Source organism: Petromyzon marinus, chromosome 11, assembly GCF_048934315.1.
Source record: "Petromyzon marinus isolate PM22_M1 ecotype Great Lakes invasive population chromosome 11, UKy_Petmar_22M1.pri1.0, whole genome shotgun sequence".
NCBI lineage: Eukaryota > Metazoa > Chordata > Hyperoartia > Petromyzontiformes > Petromyzontidae > Petromyzon > Petromyzon marinus.
In genome coordinates, this window is record NC_133677.1 from 2969969 (window position 1) to 2990270 (window position 20302).

Sequence of the window (20302 nt, forward strand, 5' to 3'; positions counted from 1 at the left end):
ACACCGAGTGCGAATCTGCAGTTGGCAGTGCTGCACAAGCACAAATAACAAAAGCTCCACACTTGCCAATAACACTAGCCCTTCATATCTGCTTTGGTGAAGGGCCATTGCCCAAAATGTCACCATGCATCTATAGATTTTACTATAATTATTTTTTTTACTCATTTGGCAGTATTTCTTAAAAGTTGCGAGTTATACTCCCTTACTGGCAGATAACCAACAGAGGAACAAATGCATAAGCATGCAACCATGTACACAGAGTATATGACACGCAAATACACATGCTCTCTCTATATATACCTGACATGAATATCAGAAAAAACACAGTGTGATGTTTAGTGATAACGGGTGACAAGGCGTGTTGGTGCTGTGCGCTCTCATCCTGGGCAGGCCTGGCATGTTTGTGATGTGCGATTTTGCTATGTTTTTGCGAAATGTCGCCAAATCTATCACCATCGTGTAAGCGGCACTAAAGAGGACCCTGTTTGCATCGGGGGGAGATTACTTTTTTTATATAACAGGTGATTAATTTGGCCCGGATCATATTGGGGAAAACAACCCCGGGGGAAATGACTAGAACTGCCGTATACAATGTATGTGTACGTATCATATTCATCATCATCAACCATGATCAATCCACTGCTAGATGAAAGGGGTGCCTTGATGGCGGGATGTTAACTACCTCGTCTGGTATGCAGGAGGTAGTTGGTTCGATCCCGACCCTGACGCCTATACAATTGGAGTTTGCACGTTCTCTCCGTGGTCGTGTGAATTTTTCTCGGGTCCTCCAGGTTTTTCCCTCCACGTTTAGAAACATGCGCTTAAAGAGTATTCGGCTGCTAGAAATTTCCACGTGATAAGCCACTTCGTTGAGCTATCATTTGTGGCCAGGTCGCTTCTGAAAAGGAGCTCTACGATAGCTCAGTGGGCCCTTTACCCCGTAAAATAAACAGTTTAGTTTTGAAAGGACACCCAAAAAAGTAATCGTCATCTCATGGGTCCTGCAATGGTAACAATCCATATGACGCCTGCGCACGAGATGATTTTATCACTCCATCTCCACGGTGGGGGATTTTTTTGTATTTTCAGCGCGTTCCCCTCCCCTTGGCTGCCACTCTGTTGCGAGTCTCGGCCACACAGGCCCCCATCCCCCCTTCGCTTCTTGTCCTGTTCTCAAGCCCACTTCATTTTTCTGCAGTCACTATGATGCATCTAACCTGTGCATGCTCTCTCATTCATGTGTTCCTTTTTCTGTCTCTCAGTGTAATTCCAAGCATGCATCTTCTTCCATGCTTCTTCGAGCACTTTTGAGCTATTGTTCCATTTTCTTTGTCAATGGCCATGTTTTTGCTCCGTATATCAAAGCAGGCAATACATTACCTGCCATGACATATTAGTTGCTATGCGCATGTGTACACACATACACACACACTGCGTACATATAGGTAATCAGAATATATATACACACACACACAGATGAACCAGGTCAAGAGAATAATGTTCATGTAATAACAGACACCGAGAAAAAAAATCTCGCATTTGCTGATACACCATGTTAAAGCAACAGCTGTGGTGGATCACGCCTGTGATTCAGCGCTTGGGAGACATGAGGGTCAAGCCGCGTCGTGAAAATCCCAAACACCACTAGGCTACCAGGTGGGCCAAATGATGATGGTGGCAGTAGAGCAACTGGGCTCGTATATCCTCATTTGTGCAGACCACCGCGCATTATTCCTTCACATTCGTGGGGTTCCTAGCGTCTACTACGGTTTCATCACGCATATTTTAAAATATGTTACATTTCTTATTCCAAATATCATGAAAATATAACAACCATCATTTCCAGTACAATTCTTGAACTGTAAACTCGGCTTTTCGGGGGGATAAATTCTGACCACTAGACAATGCTAGGGAGTTTGCATCTTTGGATTCTAAATGCACTGTGCATCTGAAGGGCGCCGATGAGGCATGTGATGAAGAAGCTCAGCCACTGGCGTCTTCATTCCCCCGTCAGCTGTCACCCACAGGCACGTGGCGTTACGGCGCGACGGACCACATCGCGCGCAGACACTAAGGAGGAACGGGGGACCTCTGGGTGCTCTCGTCCTGTGGCCCACGCGACATCACTGTGCATTCTCACCTGGAATGTCAATAGAGGCGGCCCCTGTATGATGATGATGATGCCATTTGGTAACCGGAAGTTGTTGTTTTTTTACTACAGCGGGTCTGCTCGTAAATTGCAATTCTCAGTTCAAAAATCACCGCTGAAATGCGTTATATTTAAGTGATATTGTATCTAATCGATTTCCATCCACGGCTAACATCAGTGGAAAATTATAAAACAGAATCGGTCCTCCGCTTTGTCCCCCGCTCCCACCCCCCCCCCCCCTTCCCAACTTGCTCAGCGTAGGGAAGTAGTCAAATAAACCCTTTGACCATTACGCATTACGGCAATGGGAAGGCCTTAATCCAGCAGTGGATTGACGAGGGACTGTAAATGAATGATTTTACAAGATGTGTGCAGTAAAGGTAGAATGATGCATAAATTAATCGATTAATATCGATGATTAAAAGCTTTGTGGGGGGGCATGCATCGAATCGATATTATCGCAAGCCGCTGGAGGTGCTCCCCGTTCGCCGCAATGGAACAGGAAGCTCTTGGATCGAACCTCGGATCGTGCCATGCAACAATCCATCGAGCCACCTGCACGCGAGCTCATTTCGTGAGGGCATCTACATTACTCCGGGTACAAAAAAAGTAAAAAAATAATCGAACTGTAGGGTTCGGGGGAGGGGGTTGGAAGTTGTTCGCCTTAAGTACAATGCAAGTGGAGAGCATTACAATGCGTTTGCATGTGCACAAGGTCCATTGGCGTAAATAAATTCTGGTGTGTGGTTATTTAGGTAAGGGGGTAAACAGAGTTACACATCGTTTCATTACCTTACACAGCAGCATTCGGTTGTGTGTTTATTGTGAATGGAAATTATGCACTTTATATCCTAGAGAAATGTATTAGGTGTAATCTGTTTAAGTATGCTTTAATTAATGATTTCTTAAGCATAAATTTATCTTCATAACATCGTATAAATTCATTAACACGTACATCAGCGGTTGTGTACGCTTATTACGAATCATTTGTTACCGCTAGTTAAAATTAATTAAACCTAACTGACAGTTTAATCAGCTTTAAACATAAGATACAGAGATTAAACAATACTGTGTGTGCACAATGAAAATGTTATCACGAAAAACAAGCTGCTCTAGCCAGTCCATTAATGATCCTACAATAAGATACCACACGCATCTCACCGATAAGCAATTATTCACGATTAAAATATGGCTTACAAGGGCTCTGTTGATTAAAATAAAAAGATAAAGAATATATGCAAATCAATCATCAGTTAATCTGCTAGACCAATGATCTGTTAGTATGCCAGTTCCTAGGCATGTAACGGCACATCGATTTAGATTTTTTTTTAATTACATTATTTTGCTCACGATACACACACACTGAAATCATGTGCACGCGAATCAATCCTTCACAATTAATGCAAATTGTATGCAAATTATTTTCACCATCAAGCTAAAGTTTTCCAAAAGCGACTTACACTCTCGTCTGCCGCTTTATTTAATCGTTTTGATCCTGCTCGTCCTTCAAAAATGCCCTAGGTGTTTATACTCTGATGTATTTTCCAATTGCACCAATGTGCCCAAAGAAGAAATGTTTTAATCAGTATATATATAGCCTGCTGCTACACATGGGCTATAAACGTGCACACCGAATATGAAAATTATTCAAACAAAAAGCTGTAAAGTATGCGAAGAAGTATGAGCGTGGCGGTGAGACGTTACCTCCACCCTCGCCTGGTACGCAGCAGGTCGTGGGGCTCAATCCCGACCCTGACGCCTGCTGTATATTTTAAGTTTGCACTCTGTACCCCGCACCAAGAACTCTCACTGCATCGTGTTTCCGTGACTCCAAAGGGAATGGCTAATTGTTAAGAGTAACTAAGCGACCAATGCGTAGGTGGGGGCAGACTCAGACCATACTAAAAATAAAAGATACTTAACATAAAAAACGGGCCAAACAATGAGAAATTCTCTAATCGAATCGCGGCCCAAAATCGTGACAATTCAATGATTCGCCGAGACGTGGAAGAGGGTAATCTCATTACAGCCTCACTACTCTCTACAAAAACAGCGACGATGCTCAAAACTCTGGCTCACAAGGTGTACGTGGAGGCACCGCGTCTCCTGGATTGGCCGTGCCGCTGCTCCGTTAAGCCCGGTTGGCTCGTTGTCCGTCCGCACGAGACAACTCTGGCTGTCCACCTGATGAGGCTGATTGTTGTAATTACCGGTGAAACGTCACTATAATCTAATTGTAAATGTTGTGGGTTTACTCTCCAACCACACCGGTGTGCTGAACTAGTAACGAATTGGGCATGTTTTGGTTACGTGGCAAATATTACTAATTTGGCTGTGTCGGATGGCGGCGGGTTTAACGACACACTTATATTTACGTGATCTAACCCAACAAAAAACTCTATTGTGGATAATATTGGTAGCGAAAGCCTATGTGCAAGAGAGATGCGCATTCCAGAGTGCCAGCTTGCAAGCCCTGATTCTCTGTCCAACCGCTGCTGCTGCGCTAAACGCATTGGACATCGGGGTGAATGAAATGTATGCCCCCTGTGTGAGGACACTAACAGCGGGCTGGTTCTACGCATAAGCGCAACTCCGCGCTATGAACCCAGCAACCCGGGTTCCAATCTGGGCCAACATCAGTGGCGAGTTTTATAGAGTGGTATCTCAACCGGTTTTGGGGCCTCCCCGAGGTTGACTTTGCCTTAAATGAGTACCCGCTGCAGAGTGCGAAACATCAGCGCTGGGGAGACAAAGGTGGTCGGGCGTTGTATTGGCCAGACCGCCTCCTCGTCCACTGTGCTGGCATGAATAGGTTTTAGCTAAGTCTCTAAAAGAATATTCGGGTTATCTTAAGATTTGCTTCATGGAAAGACTGTGTCCTGCCACGAGAAGGTGAATTAATGCACCCTTACTTGTCTAACAACCAGCGACAGTTATGGTTGGGTTTGCAAACCCATTTGTACAGATTGTGTCAAATGTTAATTGTGGGTGATTTTTTTTATTTAAACGTTTCGATGAGAGCTGTGACTTTAGATTACAATAGTCTCTCTTCTGGAGATGCTGTCAAAGGGTTTTTTTTATATATATATTGCACCATATCCAGTGGCTGGCACAGCACAGTAATACTTTGATAATTGCATAGTGCGTCTTCAAATGTGAGGGTTGAACCATTCACCTCTCACACTCTTCCCCCCCCCCCCCCCCAAAACATAGTGATTGTCAAGATTTAGTGTCACGATTCGAGTATGCAATCAATTGTTTTAAACATTGCTGCCAAAACCCCACTGGCGAAACACTGCGGCACTGCCTCCAGTGGCCACAATGGTGATGTGGACCAAGTACATACAACATGTGCGATTTATAACAATAGGTTTTACATCTTCTGGCAATAAAACAGATGTTAAGATGTTAACACCAAATAGAATCATTTTTCAAGGAATCCTGTCTGCGTTAACCACACGTACTTGTGGTGAACATGCAAACAGAAAACATGCTCTGATAATTATATATGCATTGATTGGTCCACACTTGAGACAACTTGGTTTTGAGCCTAGTATGAAAATGTTAGACCGGAGAATGGCAAAAGGCAAACAGCACAAAGACAATGCCACTATCAGGGCATTTCTAGCTCGGGGTGAGCAGCTACAAAATGGGACCTGTGCGATTACGCACGATTAAATGCACGTATCGTGGGATTGACATCGACGTTGATCGATAAAAATCGATGAAAATTTAATGCATAACTTGGCGATGCTGCGTTGGCAGTGGTGCACGAGCAACCATACATTTTGCATTTAAAGGAAAATGCATTTCCCCAAAAACGTCGCCTCTTACACACTGCCATTTAAAGACAGTAACCGTTGTAAAATCGACGCATCGTTTCACCAGCTCATGTAATTTTACGGCCGTGATATTTATTCGTCAAGAAATATTAATCGAGGTTACCCTGCACACGTGCTATGTATGGTGCCACCACATTCTTGCAACCTCCGCTGTCATGCACAAACCAATGTGTTCAGTCAAACCTGAGCCATGCCAGGCAAACATTTTTTTTTAAGTCTCCCAAATAACGAATACACCGAGGAAATTAATGACGGTGCAAGCATTGACACGCGAAAAAAGTCATTAAACGAATGCAAGAAAGGCAGGACGCAACGATGAACGATTTAGTGGAGAATCAACTCAATGAATTAGAAACACGACAGGCACATGAATTACACTGCAATTAAGCTAATGAATGAATGGGCACGGTGAATGAATAATGCTCCTATGTTTTCGAGAGGGCTCCTGGTGATGCCAGTAGCGATGAAATCGGTGCAAACCGAGGCTGGAGTACTGGCGTCGGTTAACTTTGCATTGGACTTGTCGAGAGAGTTCTCTCTCGCCCATCATATTGCACCCGGGGAAAACCAGCACGAGCACCGTGCGCCGGTTTTATTCGAGGAGTCGCAACTATATGAAAGGATGGCACGCAGCTCGAAGGTCATAGTGAGCTCCGAAAGAGAGTGAGAAATGCGAGAGCTTGTCAGAGATACAGCGAGAAAGTGAGACACAAATAGAGAGAAGAAAGAGATGCGTGTGAAAATCCCAACACTATCTTAAAAAAATAGTACGGTGAATTCAACATCAATCAAGACCAATATACACGTAATTAATGAGCAGCAAACTCAAAACCGCCGGGGCGCACGCACGGAGGCATTCGCTGGGCCACAAAACCACCGGAGGCTCGCGCAAGAAGGGCAGTGGCATTAAGACTCGCGGAGCCAGCGCGTGTGAGCTGGCACCGCGTCCCCGAGACCCGGCGTGGCGCTGGAACAACTCTGCGTCGTGCTGCATTATCGACAGCGTGGCAGAGCGCGTGTCGTCGGGGTGGCTGGGTGTGACACGGCAGGGCGGGAAATTTCAACACGTGGCGCGTGGGCGACGATAGGCGGGCATCGCAAGACGTGGTCGCACGGGCATACCTTGGTGAACATGGGCTTGCCGTGCTGCGTCACCATGGTGCACTGCTCGCAGTCGAGGGTGATCGCGTTGTTGTGGAACGACTCCTTGGAGTGGCGCAGCATGAAGTACATGTCGCTCACGCCGCCCTCGAAGATGCTCCGGAAGTAGCGTGGGATGAGTGTCCTGCCGATCGCTGCATTGACACACGCGGGCACGGAACGCAACGGGCAGAGGGGGGGGAAGGATGTTGCTGTTAGAGTGGCGCAATTTGGCTGTCGATGAGAATTTTTTTTCAAAAAGGCAGGCAACCAGTACCTATACTAGAACACCCGACTACCTTTGTCTTTCCATTTCAGTTAGTGATGACAATACCGCCATCACAGATGCTCGATTCAGGCCAAAATCGACCGAACAGGGTTCAGTCCTGACGACAGATGCCAGAGATTGAAGTTGTATCGCTTGGATTACATCACAGTGCCCAATTCAACAGGCACGTGGCGATTCATCCACCGAGAGAATTGATGACTTGTCACGATTCGCGCTTGACATTCCTTTTTTTCAAGCTATAACTAAGCCGTCGAATTTTCTTCATCTCATTTTTGTATTGTTTCTTGGTTTGTTTTTACTTCTGTAATGACGTTGCAATATTGTTTGGTCAATTAACATAAATCCAACAAGGGTACTCCATTTGCGTACAATTCAAAGGGTAAATAACAATCTTAAATGCGTAATTCGATGCACGTATTGCGAGTGCAATGATCAATTTTAAAATCTACTAATCTCCGCGTGTGGTGACTTGAATACGATTTACCACACGCAAGGACGATTCAACGTCTGTTAAAACCACGCATTTCTACCAATCATGGACATATCAACGGCGACAAACTCAAAATCGCCACGAGGACACGGCGTGCATTGTGCCTTGGTCGTATCGGCGATGCCTAACGAACACGGCCACATAGAGAAATATTTTATTTTAAATGTCGCATTTATCAATTTTCCAACAGGAAAACTGGTCGCGTTACATTTCCAGACACCCTACAATGTCCCGTGTGCCATAAACCACAGAGAAAATCCCCGCAGAGCACCACTCATTACAGTTATGGAGTGTTTTATTGTTTTGAATTAAAAAAAGGTCTCAAATTAATTATTTACCACAACACCAACCTGCAAAATTACAGTGTTTTGACCTGTTGGCTTCTTGGATGGGCCTCAATGCAAGCAAGAAATGAAAGGGTTGCACTAATAAAGATTTGTTTACAAGCCACGGCCAGTTTAATATTTCTTGACTTTATAAATTACATTTGAAAACGTTGGCTATAAAAGAAGACAAAGCGAGGCATTTTAATCATATCCTTTATATTAACCTCTATTGCTGTTCTTACACAGACTATTGTACACATGGAGCATTATGCATGTAACATATAGTTTATTATTTTATTGACAACTAATGAAAAGTGATCCTACATTGCTTTTCATGGGTACTGTGAAATGTACTTATTTATTTACTGGGTCAAATGATCTACAGACCATGTGACATTTGCAGTTATTAGGCGAGACTTTAAAACCTCGACGTTTTATTAGATATTCTGACAAGGATCAAATACGGCCGGAAAATGGCTGGGAAAAACGACACGTAAATGAAAATCGGTCTCCTGATGGGGGGAGGGAAGGGGAAAAACAAAAACACCGCTAACGTATTCCTCTGGTTTCCGTCTGAACGTCATTTATACATTATCATCAATCATTAACCCCCATGCCCATCCTCCCAGCCCCCCCCCCCCACACACACAACCCACCACATCGCCCCACACAGCACACTGCGCAATTAATCACGGCCAACTATAACACAGCCTGATTGATGGCACATTGACAGCTAATATACACAGCAGCCCTTCGCCTCATGGCTATTGCACAGCCACCACTACTTTATCTCAGCCAGGCACTAACGGGCCCCCCCCCCCCCACGTCCGTCCTTCCGTGCCTGCCCACGCGCCTGCCCACGCAAACAGCACCAAAGATTTCACTCTGCACAAAGGAGGAATCGATTTCCAAACAGATAAATTATATGTTGTGCCGCGATATGTGCCGGATTCAAAGAGGCGGCGTTACGAACCTACGCAACGGACGGCTAACGTGACCAAAGGCCCGTTCCCCCGCTCGACCTCCGGCATAAGATTCCCCATGTCCCGTCCCCACGACCCTCCGTGAACCCCCCTGGCACTGGACGGCCACATCGCTTGGAATTCTCTGCCGTTCACGTGAACAAGCCGCGTTTTAAACACGGAACGCGGGTCCTGAAGAAGTGAGGAGGGGTGTGGAATACCCGCCACGTACAGAAGGACGATTCATTCGGTCTGATAGACAATGGAGAAATAAAAATACAGTAAAGCGTGCAAGACGCAACTATATATGTTTTACGTCGCGTTCAGTTCTGCATCGAAGACGAATGCATGTGTAACAACAGCAGAGATATTAACTTTGGCGGGTGAGAGCAGAGGAAAAATATATATGAGGATCAACCACATAGGAATGTTTTTGGGACAGTTGAGCTACTGCAATCATAAAATAATGGTTGCATTATTACACTGTACTTGCACCATTAAACTTGTTTACAAGGATTTATATTGGCCTTTTGGCTTCACAGGCAGCCCTGGCTGTGTCACCAACGAACACAAGTACTACCTGCAAACCCTGCATTTGTCAGTATCCGCGGCAGCAGCAACAGCAGCCGTGCCGTCCCTCGCACATTTTAAACGTCCCACAGCATTTAGCACGCAGGCAGCGAAGACCGAATATGCAGAGGCTTAAACAAAAAAAACAGGTGATAGTGAGAACAAGAGAACGCAAGCGAGAGTGCGCGAGACAGCAGAGAGAGAGAGAGGCAAAGAGAGAGGCAGAGAGAGCGAAAACGGAGAGAGATAGAAAATGAAGTAAAAAAAAAGTGAAGTCACGATCCCTGGAACAGATGGGGCTGTAAACGGTGGATTTTTAGCGCTCACGCACACGCGCTTGTGTGTGTGCGCGCGCGCGTGCGCACGTGCGCGCGCATGTGTGCCATCGTGTGGGTAAACACAGGCAGCTGTCGGCTGGGGCAACCCGCTCGCCCCACTCGGCTCAATCTGTCCCCACCGCCACCTCCCCAAATGAACAACGTTTAGAAAAGCATATGTTGCTGGAGAGAGCCGGGAATGGGTAACCAGCACTATAAATCAATTAACGCCTCGCTAATTAGTCACAATGAGTGCTGGAACACACTGAATTGCACTCTTCCCCCCTTCCCACGAAACCCCCCTCCCATCACCATCCTCCACCGCCCCCCCCCCCCTCCACCAATATCTCTTAACTCACTTGCTTACTCAATGTCGACTACCTGCACATGCCAGTGCTGAACCCCACCCCCCCCCCCCCCCCATCGTCACTGCCTAACATCACCCGCTGCGTACCCATTCACTAATTTTACGTGTGGCCAAAAAATCATCAGCCGGCCCATGGGATCTTCCGACTCGACCTCGGTCTCATCCAAGTCTCAACCAGCGAGCGCAATTATCGCGATGGAGATTGTGGAGGGTATGGAATTCGTAGTTGCTCTTCCAATGCATTTGCCTCGGCATAGAGAAGACGTGGGTAAATGCTTCGGCCGCGAGGACCATTTTACCGTAAAAAATGCTACCGCGTAGGCTTTCGTGGCTGCGCTGTTATAGCTCGCCGCTACGCGTGTGGGTCGTAGACGATCCCGTCATATGGAGCGAAACGTCTGACATGCCGAAGGGAACCGTGATACGATCGTAAAAACACATCGGAGAGCCCTACTCTGAAAATATGACAGTTTCCAAAACAAGTCCAGGATTACCGTTGCAATAAGAGCACAGTAGGCCCCACCTGGTGCAGCCAACCTTGCAGGCCTCAATATGAAAGCAGTGCTGTGGGCCTCACCCAGCGAAGCCTACCTTACAGGTCTCATCATAAAGGCAAGATGCCTTTGCAATGGCACAAGTCACAATTCTTGCATTGTGTGCGTCAGTCTCATAATTCCACAGATGTGCTGTAAAATATTTTCTCTCTTTAAAAAAAAAGTGTTGTTATAGAGAAGGCTTTTTGTTTTTTTGGTTAAAGAATATTTTTTTGTTCCATTTCTTGTTTTTCTTTCCTCTCGGATCGTCTTTGCTTTCGGCAGCAGTGTTCGGCACCACATGGGAGCTGCTGATGTGAAAATCTATCTCCTCGCGTTGCTCAGGCATACCGTCACTTCAGCTCAACTCTTATCATTTGCTGCACTTTGTTGATCTTAATATCCAGAGCCCAATTATAAATGATATGCAAATGAGAAATCTGCTCGCACGAAAAAATAATTTCGGATTAGAAACATGAAAGCAAAAAAACTTAGTTCCTTTTCTGTGGGAAAAAAAAAAAACACGTTATGAACATGAAGCTACGACGAGAATAAACAAGCTTCCTCATCAACATTTGGCTGATCCTGTCAAACAAAGTCAACAGAGGCAGATGGCAAAGTTTCATTGGGAAGAAAAGGACTCGGAGACTTCGAGTCTCACGTTTGACGCCAAGATGAAACGCATAAAAAGTGAAAAGACACGCATCGGAGAATGGAAAAGTGTAGGCCGCACATGTGCGAAGGAAGAAAACTATTAAACGCCCAAAATAATTGCATGATCTAATTTGTAAGGTCGGTTCCGCTTATGCGCGCTGCCCGCCTGCACGGTCATCAGTGTTGCCGTGCGATTGAGCGGCCTTCGGGCAGCGGCCCACACTCGTTTGCACGAGTGGATACAAGTCCCCCCCCCCCCACCACTCGCCCGACAAACAATCAAAAGCATTCAACTGTACGGGAACATCTAATAGCTCAACTACCATGGTCATCATTAGCTGCGGCCACGATCGATCCATTACTGGACGAAGGCCTCCCACGATCCGTCGCCACCTCTCGCAATCCCTGCGACGCCGTACTCCATCTACCTGCGCACGAGGCGATTTCGTGGCACCATTTCCTCGGTGGACATCCGCGTGGATGAGTTCCATTCCCTGGCTGCAACGCTGACGTTATTCATCCCTTCCAACGGAGTTGTCCCCTGCCCAAACCAACTTTTCGTAACAATTTGAGTTATGTTTTGATTTAAAGCTTTCGTGACTGCAGGGATTCATATTATTGGTTCTTTCGGTAAAGTCACGTAGAAGGGAAACAATAAAATAATACAAATATAAAACAATAAAATTGTTTTATATTTATAAAACAATAAAATTGTTTTATATTTTAGGCGTTGAATAATATAAAAAAAAAATTGTTTTATATTTTTATTATTTTATTGTTTCCCTTCTACGTGATTTTACCGAAAGAACCAAGAACAATTTGAGTTATGTCATGAACGTGCGTGCTCCGTAATCCAACGCAACGAGAGCACCCCTATAAAACGCACAACCACCAACATTAAGCATAAAGATTTTCACCCGTATGGCTGTCGTGATGAGTGCTGCTAGCAAACAGCTATGAAGGCCGGCCGGGCATACGAGTGATGTGGTGTGAAGAGAACCATGCCCTGCTACCTTTTTCTTCCCAGTGCTGACGATGACACACCGCAACCAGGTACTCATTGAAGACCGAGACAACCCAAGGGAGCATACCAGCACCGGTCCAGATATTCATCACCAACGCTGGCCGTGAACAGGAACCGCACTCGGGTTCGCTGGGTTCGTGACGCAGTGCAGTATCCACGACTCTACCGCTGTCCATAACCACTGCACCAATACTGTCATCATCCACACACAAAGAACCCCCCCCAAATCGTATAGACTTAACAGACTGCTGGGGAAAGTGCTGTTAGCGAGCACGTATGAAAGCCAGAACAGTACACGAGGGGGTGGGAGGCCAGAAACACGCCCGGCCGCCTTTGTCTCCCTATTGGCGATGTTTACACACCGCACCAGGTACTCATTTGAGGCAGAGTCGATCTAGGGGAGGCCCCGGACCTGTTCAGATAATCACCACTGGCCCCTGAGCGGGAATCGAACTGGAGTGGCCGGGTTCGTAGCACTGCGGCGCTAACCGTTGCACTAGCGCTCATCCACACACACGCACGCACACGTGCAGACGCATCCACAGTGCCATATAACCCTGTCCTCATTCCCGCCGCACATCTCCACCATCGCCTGCCTTCTTCCTTCCCGAGGCCTTCAACAATCTCCACGCCCCCGCATCCCCCCCCCCACCAACCACCGCCACGCACCGCTCCCCCACCACCACTACCACTACCAATCCCACAACCGCCTGTGCCTCCACCACCAACACGGCTGTCCCCCGCCCCCCGCCAGTAAGATCCCCTGGGCCACGGCGCACACGTGAGACACGTATCCAGCACAGTTATTTACGGGCTGCCGGGGCGGCCAAGCGCTACAAATAGGGCCCCGGCCAGGGATGCACAACCAAGCCTTGGGCACGGTGGCCATTCTTTAACCCCTCTTTTGGCCCAGGGCACAAGCTCTGGGCCAAAAAACACGGCACCCCGGCCGACTCAAAATGGTGACCTTTCCCTGTTGCTGGGCAAATTACTAATTCAGGGATGTTTCAATTATAAACGAGATTGGTTTGTAGAGAAAGGGCTCTAATGCCGATCTAGTGTTTTAACGACGCGCGAATGTTGGGAGCGTGTACGGATTATGATGTTATATAACTGCGCAAAAAATAAAGGGGAGAGGGATGAGGACGGGGGTCGGGGGAGGGCACGCAGGCACCGTAATGACCAGGAGGGCTACACTACATGTGTTTAGTAGCACTGTACGACGTCTCGTGTGGGAGACAATTTAAACGGGCCGGCAAGTCGGTCAGACTCCCAACTATAGCGGCGTGCAAAAAGAACATGGTGACTTGCACGCGACTTGCTTTGCACTCCCACGCTGATCTCCTTTGCACGCGCCTCCCTCACTCCGCCTCGCGCTCTCTCTTTACCTTTGCCCCATCCCAACCCCGTTTCTCTTCATCTCCCGCCACCCCCCACTTTTCTCCCTTTCACCCTTTATCTCTCTCTCTCGCTCTGCCCCTACCTTTCCACTGGGTTCATTCCTCTCCATCTCCACCCTTCCCTGCTCCCTCTCAGACCCCTTCCGAACCAGCTCCTCTCCCCACCACGACCACCCCCGCATCCGTGCAACTCTACCTTCAGCCATCATTCTCTTGGTGGCTCTCACCTCCCAATTCTTCTGTCGTCGTTTCGCTCGCCCCAGCTGCGTTTGCCTCTCTCCTCGGTTTTTTTTCACTACCTCACTTAACAACATGCACCTCTGCTGTAACGCTTGCTCTCCCATTTCCTCTCTCGCTCGCTCGCTTCTCAGTTTCTCTCTTGCGCCATGCGAGTATACACGCACGTGTCTTCCACCCTGCCCCTCTCCCGCTGTATTCACATAGCCCGCTCCCCACCCACCCCCCCCCCCCCTGCGCATCTGATCAAAGTGGTCCAGCATGCAATAAGACTGATTGGACCGCTTTCGGGCGTCCGTTCAAAGGCGGGCGGGCGCGAGATGTAAATTCCTCTCCGTGTTTCTGTCCTGCCGCTTTGCGCTTCACACCGTCGCGTGTCAAGAACGCTCTCGTTTGAGAGCTCCATTTGCATACGGCGCGACCGGCTTGCCATTGCGCGCGCACCCAGAGAAACCGTTCCGTTGTAGTTGCGCGTGGAGGGGATTTTTTTTTTTAGCAATCCTGCGGACGTGCCTCGAATCGGCGCCGCGCTAAATTTTCGGCCGCGCCACGAGCACGGTCGAGAGGGGAGGGGTGGGGGTGGTGGTGGGATGCGGCGAATCTTGTTGCACTCAAATTTACTCGGCAATTATTCGAGGGAGGAATTCGCCTTCGCGATTACATTTGGCCACCGTCTGGCGCGAGAGCCACACGCGGGTCGCTTCGCGAGCGCAGGCCCTCCTAAAAAATGCACAACAGCAGCCATTACATGTCGCTGTGTCCCGACTCAGTGTTGTGGTTTATTTTTCCCCACTCTCTCCCTCTTATTTCAACACGAGAGAAAAAATAATAATAGGTCGGTGTGTGCCACCGCTACACAACGAAGAATCTCGATGGGGAAAAACGCCGAATGAATTAGAAACGACGGAAGCCTGCCGTACAAAAACGAATTATTTCCCACGCGCACGGTCGCATTTCCATTTGCAGCCCTCCTCAGATTTTCGAGACAATGTGAGGAAATTAAAACGACGTTGAGAAAGACAAACCACGAGTGGGACATCAGTTTGGCCAGAAGGTGCCTGTCACGACTGTAAATAATTTCTGCTGGACTGTCAGCCGCAAAAAAAAGTAGCAAACTTTTTCTTTCTGAGCACTTGCCCCCTGAAAAGCTCAACGACATTTTGCCGATTGATAGCCGCTCCACGAAAGTGGCAATGTCGTGCAATATTTGTAACTTTCACAAACGATACAACACCTACGGCATTTTCGCGTGAAGATAATTCTAACACCCACGTAAAATATAACCACTATTCAACGCAGACTTTTGCAAAACTATAAACGTGCACAAATAGTTTTTTTTGCAATAATACTTCAGAAAAATGTATCCCCCAAATGTAGGATTTACGAGTGCAGCTCATTACGATAACACAATGTTTAATTATTATAATGAAACATGGCAGCGTTTAATTGGTGTACAGCAAGACAAGAAAATCATTTGTAACAAATGATTTAATTCCGTGATTACCTGGATTGCGTTACGAAAATGTAGGTCCGTGGTTTTACTTTGAATGTCACTTTCAATAAATGTCATAATAATGTTTCATTAAGCTCCTTTAGTCTAGCACACTGTCTCATCAAGTGGCACTTACATTTTAGAATTTAAACTTTAACATCATCAGTGTTCTTTGAAATGTACTTCAACGTTCGGGAACTCCGCGCTCTCTCAGGCCAGGGCTCACAATCACCACAACGGCAGAATGCGTGCAGGATGGAAGCAAATTCAATCAACAGCACACGCAAAGTTTGCTGCTGAGAAGCAGCAGGAAGGCACAACTCCCATCATGCCCTGCATGCGTGTCATGTGACCGCCACATTGCGCGTACGATTCCCTCGAACCATTCTAAGCCAGGAGTGCGACAGAGCTGATACATACAGAGCTGATACATGTGGCCATATTGGCTTTGTTTGTGAGCTCACCTTTGTGTATTGTTAAATCTAAATGTGTAACGGTTACATTCGAGCAAAACCAGGTTTAAGGGGGCGTACGGTGAGAGTTTCTCGGAGATGCAAAGTGAAACCAGAGAGAGGAAAGCTCACGGGATGGATATACGGATGCCAAACCATCCACGTAGCCATGTAGAAAAGAACCACCCCAGCCAATTAAAATTGGCGAGGAGGGGGCTGCTGGGGGTGCAGTGATGTCCCTACGGATCACAGCGATTGAAGTGCAGCAACATTTCGTGTGGTATGAAGTGTCTGTTTAAAACATATTGTGGTTACACATTTTGGCTTATTAGCTTGAACAACAACCTCCGTCACTGCAAAAAATATACATTTCTCCCGACTTACGTCGCAGCATAATTTTAATCGAGATATAAAATGCATCATGAACTTAAAAAAAAACCTCCAAGGACTATCTTTAAACCCCAAAAACGCACACTCTCTGATAAAATACTGCATACGGATGAGACGTAATAAAACAAACGCTTACATAAATGAGGCCAATTAACGTGTTGATAATTGTTTAGTTTTAGAGCAATGTGAAATTAATTCGAGCATAATGCCTGCTTGCGACCTGACCTCATCGGCATTGACTAATAAAAATATTTTTCAACACGGGGAAGCAGCATTTACCGTCGAGTGAATACCGCGAGAGGGTTAAACACACATTTAATTGTTGGGCGCGTCCTTGTTTGTGTGCGCGCGCGCTACGCGTGCAAGGAGAATTTACTGTGACTGGAATGAAAGCTCGGTTGATGCTGGCTGGCTGGCCGATTCAAGCCTGCAGACACAAGTGCCACGGGCCAGTCTGGCTCACCGCTACGGTTGTAGGGAGCGGCAGCCGCGCTTCACGTACGAGCGAAACGCGTGCCGTGCGTTCGCGCGTTAGGGTCCGAGGGCCTGCGATACGTTTCCGGGCGCTTCTTCCGAAGCGCTCTCCCGTTTTTTACCCACGCTGCACGAGGACAACGTGGAACAGCGAAGGCAAGAGGTGAAGATATCGCGGTGGGGGAGGTGGACGGAGAACAACAGGAGAGTCGGAGCGCAATAAAAACACAAAGACCGAGAGGAGATGCCACTGCCGTGCATGGCGGGCTGTGGCGTGACAGACGGCGATGTAGGCGGCACGTACAGAGGCGGTGGAGGTGGCGGCGGGTCCCCGTTGCAAGGGAAGAAAGAAAAAAAATTGGCAGGAAGATCTGATCATAGCACCAGCCTCAGCCGCTGGCAGAAATGGAAGAAATGCAACCCCCCCCCACACACCCCGCCATGCTCAGCTGAGAGCAACTGCGAGGCTGCTGCGCACCGGCCGCTTTGCCACGTTACATTAATCTTGTTTGTCAAGGGCGCTTCATCCTGACACCGGCAAATGCCAGTGCACGCCGCCATCATTATTTACACTAAAGCAGGCGCGAACAAATCTCGACATAATCTAGGCGAGGGGGTGGTGAGCACGGCAGAGAGGCAAGGCCTCGCAGTGCGCCACTTTAACCACCCCCCCCCCCTCGTCATTATTAGATCTGACCACGCACCGGAAAAAAACTCCAATCAGACCCTGAATGTTCGCAAAATAGGGGACAGGCTGCACTCTGAGGTGCCCTGCGGAGGTGGGGGGTGAGGTGGGGGGGATCCCCATTCTTTAACCTCCATCTGTGTGCTTTTCTCCCTCCCCCCACATTTTTTTAAAAGGGTCTTTTTCTTCTTCTTCTTCTCTTTTAGACATGTGTGACTAGAGCGATTTGTATAATTTGGTAATTAAAAAACAGCTTGAAATTATCCCGCCTGGAGACATGCGTTCGTAAGCGGGGGGGGGGGGGGGGTAGAAGGTTTTTTTTACTAGAATTGTAAAAAAAAAATGTATATAAAAATTTGGTAAATACCGATGCCAAAATGGCCATCGGCTCACGGGAGGGGTCTGCAGAGAACAATCCTCGTGTCTCAACGTCCACCCCCCCGCCACCGCCTCCCCCCAACCCCGCCCTCCCCACAAACGATATTTTTGTACTAATGTGGCCCATGTGCCGCATTTGTTTCGAAAGCAGGGGGGGGGGGGCCCTCTCCTTATACGAAGAAAAGAAACCACGCCTCTCTGGCATCCAACAAAAGGAGCGACAAGACATGCGGCCGAAATAAAAAGTTAGATTTTTGTATTTATGCGCTTTATTTGAAGATGCACGTCGGAAAATGACACTGAAAACCGACCCACTCACCCACCCACACGACCGCCCTTCTCCAGGATTTTTGAGAGCATTATTTCTCAAAAACTGTGCTTTTGCAGTACACCGCCATCAAATCGCAGCGACCGTGGTTCTACACGAAATTATTTGTAAAACTATTTTATAATGAGATAATATGCATGCTAGCATGATGGGTCGTTTTCCTTGTGGGGTTTTTTGCGTGTGTGTGTGTTAATTTAAATAAAAAAATAACGATGCGCAGATTGTGCTTTCCTTTAAATTGGGTGTTTTTAGTACAATATCATTTTGCACAACACTAAATCTGTATATTAACATGCGAGTAACTCAAAATAAAATACTCATCAGACTGGCACAAGCGACACTTATAGTCCGTTAATGAGAAGACACAGTATGTGGGTAATGGAAGTGGGTTCTTATTAAAGGATTTCTTAGAAATTAAGGTTCTCAATTTGATAGGAAAACTTAGCCGTTTGATGGGAATAAAGATTCATTTTATTTAAGCTTTGCCTGTTTTCCATACAAGCTAATTGTCCTCATTATTTCTAATAATTTCAAGATTTGTGCGGAAATTATATTTTGTAAAGCACTCATAAAAAGACAATTATATTTAATAATTGATAATTGGAGGTAATTTGCGATAAACAAAATTAACTTTCTTGCCAAATAACAGAAATTATTCGGAAACGCAAAAGTTTACGTTGTTTATTTACTTACATCGGCCTTAAAAATACTCCAAGTGATAAAGTAAAATACTCCAAGCAATTCTAAGCAACTGTCCATCATCACTGGCACTGCCTAAGTTGAACAGGTGAAGGCACTTCAGAGCAAACTGGTACAATTGCAATACCCACCACAGGACACGGTAGTAACCCTTTAAAGATTACACCCCAACTTCTGTTGTGCAACTACTTCGCAGCAAGTGTGTGCAACAACAACAAAAATAACACTTTTGGGCGAGATGCAATGTTAAAAACGGACAACGGTCATTTACGTTTCACACGTAACAAAAACAACTACAACGGTCTTCCAACCGCCAAATGGGAGTTTCATATAATGGAAATCACTGCCTGGGGTCCAAATCACAGAGGCTACAGAGATAAGACTTGAGAGTGAGAAATATACACAAGGGCTCTTGTTAATAAGTGTCTTTAGTCGATTCGGACAGAATGAATGAAAGCAGTTCTGTTTGGATTACCACCTGTGCAAGGCTCCTGAATTTCTGAGCTTGCGATAATATCAGGGGCAATGAAAATGGAATCCACGGCCATATTTTACGAGAGCAGAGAGCGAACTCAGTAAATGTATTCGGAAACGATTTTAAAAGAGATAGGAGATGTATTCATAAGAGTTACATGGGGATAGAGAGAGAGACGGGGAGGTGGGGGGGGATTATTCAGAGGAGAGATGTAAGAGGCGAAAGATGTAATCAAAAGAGATACGACAATGTTTAAGTGACGTGGGGCAGAGCGGACACTTCAGCCTTGCGATGGCTCCTGGCGCAGCCAACAAAAATTCCGCGTCGTGAAAGGTGCAGGAAAACTAACCGCAAGGAACACCACGGTATCGGGAGTTCTTGTGTTCGTGAAAAGGCAGACTTATGCAGGTAAATTCCCCACGGATGCCACGAGGTCAATGCTTGACGTCACAGTGACGTCACGGTAACGTCACCGCTCGGGCCTCCCTCAGGTGTCACCATGAACACCGTCAGGAATCTGTGGCTACGCTAACTAGCAGGCATAAAGCGAGTGACGTTCATGTGCCTGTGCCCATCTTTATTTAGATGTACCGCAACTTTTTTAATGGTAAAAAAGACAATCTGCCTAT

At 46.8% G+C, this 20302-nt stretch overlaps 1 protein-coding gene across 15 annotated transcripts in view; it reads right to left on the minus strand.

Moving 5' to 3' along the window:
• Nucleotides 1-20302, minus strand: part of LOC116941349 (LIM domain-binding protein 2-like) — a 146903-nt gene that overhangs the window by 44525 nt on the left and 82076 nt on the right. For all 15 annotated transcript variants that reach the window (XM_076066269.1, XM_076066270.1, XM_032952365.2 and 12 more), the window contains one exon: nt 7114-7286. In XM_076066269.1, the coding sequence (XP_075922384.1) occupies nt 7114-7286 (173 nt within the window). The remainder of the gene's footprint in view (nt 1-7113; nt 7287-20302) is intronic.